The sequence below is a fragment of the Nanorana parkeri genome, unplaced genomic scaffold, assembly GCF_000935625.1.
Source record: "Nanorana parkeri isolate BGI_ZX_2015 unplaced genomic scaffold, ASM93562v1 scaffold120, whole genome shotgun sequence".
NCBI classification, from domain to species: domain Eukaryota; kingdom Metazoa; phylum Chordata; class Amphibia; order Anura; family Dicroglossidae; genus Nanorana; species Nanorana parkeri.
In genome coordinates this window covers 2,081,827-2,089,615 of record NW_017306388.1, presented here as the reverse complement: position 1 = coordinate 2,089,615, position 7,789 = coordinate 2,081,827, and the positions used below count along the sequence as shown (strand labels likewise).

Here is a 7,789-nt window from a genome sequence, read left to right as displayed (position 1 = left end):
TGAAAACATCAGGAAAGAAGAAGAAGATCGGAAAAAGAGACATAATTTAAGGTAAGTGCTGACATTAACATGGGGGGGGGGAGGGAAAACATTTTTTGCCTTTAATGTCACTTTAAGTAACATGGACAGGACCCACGCATTATAATAAACACACTAAAAAAGTAGGGTCATCAGGGACGTCAAAGTCACCCTTCATATTAAGTGCCCCCTTTCACATCAGAATGCCCCCTTTTACATCAGGAGTCCCCCTCTCACACTAGGAGCCCCTCTTCATGTCAGAAGCTACCTTCACATCAGAGTCCCCCTGTTTCACATGAGGCATCCCCCTCTTTGAAATCAGGAGCCCCTTCACGTCAAAATCCCCCCTTTCACAACAGAATCCTCCTCCTTTACATCAGCAGCCTCTTCACACAAGAAGCCTTCCTGAACCATGGAAAGGCATGACCGCTGTGGGAAAACTTTGAGACACCCCTCAGGAAGCCAAAAGACACCCTGGCCGAGAAAGGCTGCTCTAAACAGCACTGCGTGTTTGCGCATGTAACCCAACCTTGGCAAGACTGTGTTGCAACAGCAGCATAAGAGGGATTTTGAAATGGGAGCTCAAGCATCAGGCAATCACTTCCTCCATACATAGGCAATCATGGCCACACCTTAAGTATTCCTATTCCATACAAAGGGGGCAATCACAACAGACTGGGGGAATTTATCAAAACTGGAGCAGAAGAATCTGGAGCAGTTGCCCGTAGCAACCAATCAGCTTCTCTCTTTAGTTGGTTCAGTTAGGCTTTGAAAATGAGACAGAGAAGCTGATTGGTTGCAGTGCACAATTGCTCCATATTTTGTCTGCTCCAGTTTTAATAAATTCCCCCCATTGTGTGCAGGGAATTCTATAGTGGCCACCACACACGATAGCTGCACCATTCAACTCAGCCCTCAGTGAAGCCCTTGATGGTAAGGTGAAAGAATTGCGACAATCACATGACTGCATCTGGAAAGGCTTTACAGGAAGCAAAAGTGCACAAACCTTACACAGAGCTTTTAATTAAGAATTTCAACAGGTAGACATGGAAATAGGGGAGCGTGGGTAAAGCATCGGCAGGAAGGAGGGTGGCCCATAAAGAGAACCTGTCACTTACCATTAAGGCCCATCCTTTGCCCTATATGGGCACACTGACAGGTTCACTTTTAGACCAGGTCTTTCTGTCAGTGGTAAATGTTCCTGCCTCACTCACCTTGTTTCTCAGGTATTTGGAGGGGCTCTTGATGTCAGCATTCAAGTGGGACACATGGATGAACTTTTCCACTCCGGCCTCCTTAGCTAACTGAGCAATGTTTTTAGGGATATTTACAAACACATCTTCAAAACTGTAGTTGCTAAAACACAAAGGGATTAAAAATATAATTTAAAAAAACACGAACTACATTTTAGTTGGTATGCAGAAGAAATACAGTGTAAAAATCTTTTTAATACATTTAAATGACAGAGCTATTTATCTATAAAACACTTTTTCTCAGTCTCTGAAGCTAGGAAGGCTGCAAATATGACTATTGGATGATCTCTTTAGGTGAACCTGTCATGACAGAAGTACAGTGGTGGTCACTGCTAACCTCCTGAAAAGTCACGAATGGCAGACTCCATAATGCTCCTATGATAGCTTTGCTTTAACCTATTCCTCACCAACAACATTAACTGCTCCCAGGAGGCCAATGCTATTAACTAATGTCATATAGATCCCCTATTATCACAAGCTTGGGGTCAGATCAATGATCACAAGCTTGTGATCAATCGGATGCCAAAGATGTAGATCAGCCACTGCCAAATCAACAAGGTGAAGAAACAGGGGCGGCAGCACCACTCCTTCATGAGAAGCTGGAAGCAATAAATGCCGATATTTTCCAGACACAACCCTTTTTTTTATTTTAATACTATATAAAAGCCCATATTAGATCCCTGGTGTCTCCTCTGACTCCAGCCTTTGAAGATCATTGCCTGAGAAACTCCAATTTGAAGCTAAATTTTCTTAGTGCCGCCAGGATACTAAAGGTCTTACCATAGAAATGCTATTAATCAATGAACGCAGCATAAGTGAATTGAAGCTGAAGGAGGAGATATAGACTCCATCTCATCCACATGAGTGTGACTGTTAGAGGCACGGGACCCATAAACAGTGACTGCTTTTGTTGAAATTATTTTTCTAAAATTTAAATACGGGATAGCACATCCCCAGTGTAGTAGACCACACAGGGCGAGGTGACTGTCTCTGAAAAAGGCATCTTCTGACCCCCTATACCAGTGATGTCGAACCTTGGCACTCCAGCTGTTTTGGACCTACAAGTCCCATAAGGCATTGCAAGGCTCTGACAGCTGCAGACATAACTCCCAGAGGCAGATGCATGTTGGGATATGTAGTTTTGGCACAGCTGGAGTGCCAAGGTTCGCCACCACTGCGCTATACCCACATTATAGTGCTCACTTGCAGCACCTTTGAAGTCAGCAGTAAAATCAGCTGCATCGGTAACCCAGGCGAGCAGGGATGTCAGTTCCCCAGTCATGTGACACTGTTCAGGCACCATCACAGGGAAGCAGGTCACAAGCTCCCACATACCTGGAAGTGCCAAGTAATCTCACTGGCTGCAGAGGAGCAAGAAGCTGCAAGAGAGCACAGATAAAGTGGGTATAAGGGGGTCTGAGGATGCCCTTTACAGAGACACTGTCACCTGACATCTGTGACATCAAGAAATACACGGCTAGTATCTCTTCAACTGTGAATTGCAGTTTCCAGCAGCTGAAAGCAAGAAAGCTTTTTGAAAACAGACACATTCTAAACATATCACACTAAAGCCAATGTATCAGTCCTATATAGGACAACATACAAATATTTCTTAGACACCCCAGCAGTTGCACTCAAAAGTACATGCGGACAATGCATGTTGCAGCACAAAACCCCCAATTGAATCTCTTAACCATGTGTACCTGGTCTCCCATTCTCTCCCCACAAGATTAATGACTACATCGGAGTGCTGGAGGGCTTGTCTGGTAGATTCTTTGTCTCTCGAGTTCCATTCCTAAAAAAAGAAAATAGGTAATAGGATGCGATGTAAATCCCAGCCTGTTCATTCATAACTGGGGACACATAGCACTGTGTCCCCAGTTATTTACAAACACTGGAGTGATCAGACGATCGCTCCAGTGTTTGTCCTTCTCACACGGAGGACCGGTAAGTATCAATGATATTTACCGATCCTCCGCTCTGCCAGGCACAGAGCCGCTGTCATCCTGAAACTGACAGGATGACAGCGGCTCCAATCTCCTCCCTACTCGGCCATCCTGACAGCTGCGGGCACGGCTTCTCTCCCCCTCACCGCTCCGCCATCCTGACAGCGGGCAGTGCTCCCTCCTGCGACCCCCCTGGGGGGGGGATGGACGAGGGAGCACTGTCATCATGTCGGTGAGGAGGAGAGAAGCGGCCCCGAGGAGGTCCAGTAGTCCCTCCAGGAGTTGAGTGCCTGACTCAATTGCTTCATTTCCACTCGCCCCCACGCAATTTTCACTTACAAATTGCGAGGGGGCGAGTGGAAATTTTGAGCCCTGGGTTAGATGAATGCACCACATTTCAATCACGTATTACTCACATTGTTACAATAGGGTTGCACCGATACCGAGTATTTGGGCGAGTACTCATACTCGTACTCGTCCAAATGCTCTGATACTTCCGATAGCGGAACTTCACACTAACAGTTTACTTCTAGTCTCTTGAAGTGTACAGTCAGTAAACAAATGACTGGCCGAATTTATATTCTTCATGGAAAATTATCTAAGTGTATACTGCTTCACTTGTCTTACACAACATACAGACCAAATATTCTATATATACAAGAAGCAATGTTAGCTCCTTACCATAAATTGTAGTTGTCCGAGATCCCCCATGGGCCGCAGATACATCATATCATACTCGTCACAGCGATAGGGTATTACAACCTGGGAGCCGATGCGCCCTAGAATAAAAAAACAAAACAAATGTAGAAATAAAACCAGCAATTCAAAAAATAAATAATTGAATGACCTGTGCCTCTGGCAAATACCTAAAGGAAGCATTGATTGGATGAAATCATGTTGAGGCTCACCTAAAACTGATATTTCAGTAATGGGTGGACACTGGAGAAGCTGCTCATTAAACATCTGTGGAGTTCACAGCTCTCCTTATGACAATGGCCAAAAAAATATCTCAGAAAGGCAGTCTGAGGTCTTAAAGGAGTTGTAAAGTCCCAGCATATACCATCCTGTTATAACATCAGCATTGTAATAGGAATACATACTAGAGTTGTTCTTCATAATACAATCAAAGCTTACTTGGAAAAATCCTTTATGTAGTGAGTGCTGCCTTCTGTCTGCCCATCACATTCAACTTCCTGGAATCCCAGTGTGTTTTGCATCTCTTTCCCTGCTAGTTGATGTGATGCAATCTCGACTTCTCAAGATTACATATCCCATCATGCATTGCTTCCAGCAAACAATGATAATGTTACATTGTTCAGATGCCAGGCGTTGTGAGGGTGGCGACACAAGGAAGTGCATATTCACAGGGCTGAGTGAAATTGTATCAGGGCATTGAGGAAGTCCATCCTATGGGCATCTTCATTAAGTACGTTTACAACTTCTAGATGGATATGGTTATTAGGAGTGGGACAGAACTTATGGAAATTCAACATAGAAACACCTTTTTTTTTAGTTTTTGACCATAGAGATCCGTTATTAAAAAATGAGCAACAAGACTACACTTACAGGTCTTGCCTCTCCCCCAGAAAACCAAGACAGGCGGAGGAAACACATATAACTCCCAGAAACGACATACAGACTCCAGGCAGATCATGTCCTTCATGGGAATACAATCCGAGAGTCTAACCCCTCAGCCACCCTCCATAGACTAACACTGGATTCCTCTGCACTTACCAAGCCTGTTGACAACATATCGGCCCAGGAACCCTGTGGCTCCAAAGACTGTGGCCACCACACCGCTAACTGCAGAGCGCCCTGGTTTACCATGTGGAACGACCGCATGATGGACATTACGCTGCTGCAGGATAACCGGGACGGACGCTGCCAAGGATGAAATCTGGGGCCCTAAAAGAAAAAAACAAATGTGAGCCAATACTACATGCGTCTATGACCCGGGGGGGGTCTAGAGGGAAAGAGGTTTAATCCCTTAGTGACACAGTGTCAGAACATTTATGTTTGCTTAACCATAATTGTCATCTTCCTCATTCATTGAGTCATTGCACATATTATATACCATGTTTAAAAATGGGCTTTATTTGGATATGACATTTGCATATAGAAATTATAAATTATAAGTAAATACAACAAAAAAATGTCTACAGTTTTGGCAATAATAATGTGTACATAATCAGTGTAGCTAACAGAAAGTAATTCCCACTAAAATATTGTATTTGTCCTGATTTATATGATATTATATATCTGGGATTTCAGTTTATTTTGGGAGTTACAGGTCACAAAATACAAGGAGTGAAATACAATTTTAGTTTGGAACAATTTCAGAATGTGGTATGTTTGTCTCTCCTAAGGAGAACTATGGGGAAAAGCCTTAACCCCATAGTTCTCCTTTAACAGCCTTCTCGGCACTAGATTTTCTTATATACTTTTATTAAATGTATTTATTTTTTACATTGACTTTTTCAAACATTTTTACAAATTATTTTTTTTATTTTTCCAAACTAGGGGGGACTAAGGAGTTATTGTTTTATTTATAGGGGCTTTGATACTTAGTATCAATACAGTATTCTCCTCAGAGATACTTTGTATCAGTTTGTAACACACTGAGCTGACTCGCAGCTACAGAACACAGTGAGCTGCAATGCGGCTCGGTGGCTGTCACGGCTCTGTGATCACAGCGATCAGCTGTAGCTGTGATCATGGTGCTGTGACCACCTAATCTGATGTTGAGGGTCTGCCTAAGACCCCGAGGGACCCAGCAACAGCAGTAACTCAATGAGCGCTGGTCCCTTCACGGACCAGCGCTCATTGTACAGTATGACGGGATTATTCCATCACCGGTCGGTAATGAACTTAACAATTGTGATGGTATAATCCCGTCATCGGTCTGGAAGGGGTTAACCTCCAAATACTGAAAGACTTCTTCATAGTAAGCGCAGGAACAGACATCCTCAGGGTCCTGTCCAAGACAGCTCAGCTGACTGTTTACAAAGCCTAGATGTGTTTATTAAATACACAAAATATAATTGGATATTATTTTTTATAAATAACTGAACTCGGAGATAAACAAATATTGTCTAAATATGTAAAAATAAATAAATATAAATAATGAGCTTTGTGTATTTTTTCCAGATATGTGCAGTAATCCAGTGTGACACTTGGAGCTTCCTGTAATAAAGACTAGTCATTGCTGCTCTCTCTCCTTGTGCAGGGTAACTGGTCATGTTTCCGCCCCCTCCTGTAGTCTGCAGCCTGCCTGTAGTGGGTGGGGCCTGTTGGTCCCTCCCACAGCTCTGCTCTCTGCACAGACTATGTGAAGTACATTAATGGTGTCGCTGCCATTTTTACAAGCTAATAACTGGCTTTGCAGAGGCATGTGATGGCATTTAAGTACGGATGTGGGTGGGCTTTGTGAGAACCAAGTTCACACAAAACCTTGTGCAGGGAGACTGCTGGGTACCTCCCAGAGCTCTGCTCTCAAGTTAGTTTGCCCACGACTGAGTCAGGAAGCTGATCTATCACTGACAGTTTTGTGTGGGTTCGGGTGAACTCGGTTCTCGTTAAGGTTACACACATCCCAACTATTGAGGAATATATTTAGTGCTTGTGTCCGGAGATCATCTTTAATGCTCTTCTTTTGCAGGGTTATATCTCGGCCTTCTTTCTTGGTTCTAATGATAGGGTCTCTTTAACTACAGATGTAAACAACCTGCAGGGGGAGGAAGCCAGGACACATCCACAAATGCCAAGAGGAGCCCTAGAAACCAAATGACAGCCTGCCTACTGCAGGAAATATGGCATCCCCCACTTCCCTAATCAGGTTCATTGCACCGGGAGTGCCACCTCTACCCAAGATGTCAATAATAATGGGAGCAATTTCAGTAAGGTCACTGTCAGGGTCAGTGTGTAGAGATAAAGACACTCCAGCGGAAGGAGCTCCCAACACTGGCTATACAAGGCACGGATGGCATTTACTTTCTGCAGTAGAAGGGGAATGTCACTTCATACACAGCTGTTTATTATAATTCCTTATTTCCTCTAATGGACCTGCAGCCCCATTGTAAAAATCCACCGGCCTGACAGCTCCGGGTGACTTACGTGACATTGCCCGGCCGCCAGCCGCCCTGCAGAGGATAATCACCGCCATCTTGTCCGGCCTCCTACCGTCCTGAGCGAGCTACGGAAGCCGCAATGCTCACACCAGCTGGAATTACCAACGACCCACAGGCTCCATCTAGCGCCCATAAGTGGTAATACTGCTGGTGGATTACCAGCGACTCACCGGCTCCATCTATCGGTCATAGGTGGTAATTCTGCAGGAGGAATTACCAGCGAGTCCCAGGCTCCATCTAGCGCCCACAAGTGGTAATACTGCAGGTGGATTACCAGCGACTCACTGGCTTCATCTATCGGTCATAGCTGGTAATACTGCATCATTTATCTATCTATCTATCTATCTATCTATCTATCTATCTATCTATCTATCTAATCACTAAGTAGTGGCACCACAAGCATGTTGTACGTATTTGCATGCAATGGCACATGTTAACGCACCGC

At 44.2% G+C, this 7,789-nt stretch overlaps 1 protein-coding gene across 1 annotated transcript in view; it reads right to left on the bottom strand.

The window, feature by feature from the left end:
- The window catches only part of NDUFA9 (NADH:ubiquinone oxidoreductase subunit A9), an 18,504-nt gene extending 11,070 nt beyond the window's left edge, over positions 1 to 7,434 (bottom strand). The window contains exons 1-5 of the mRNA XM_018553449.1: positions 7,331 to 7,434; positions 4,952 to 5,122; positions 3,899 to 3,996; positions 2,975 to 3,066; positions 1,233 to 1,374 (exon numbers count right to left, since the gene is read on the bottom strand). Coding sequence (XP_018408951.1) covers positions 1,233 to 1,374; positions 2,975 to 3,066; positions 3,899 to 3,996; positions 4,952 to 5,122; positions 7,331 to 7,379 — 552 coding nt within the window. The 5' untranslated portion in view covers positions 7,380 to 7,434. The remainder of the gene's footprint in view (positions 1 to 1,232; positions 1,375 to 2,974; positions 3,067 to 3,898; positions 3,997 to 4,951; positions 5,123 to 7,330) is intronic.
- Positions 7,435 to 7,789: the final 355 nt, after the last annotated feature.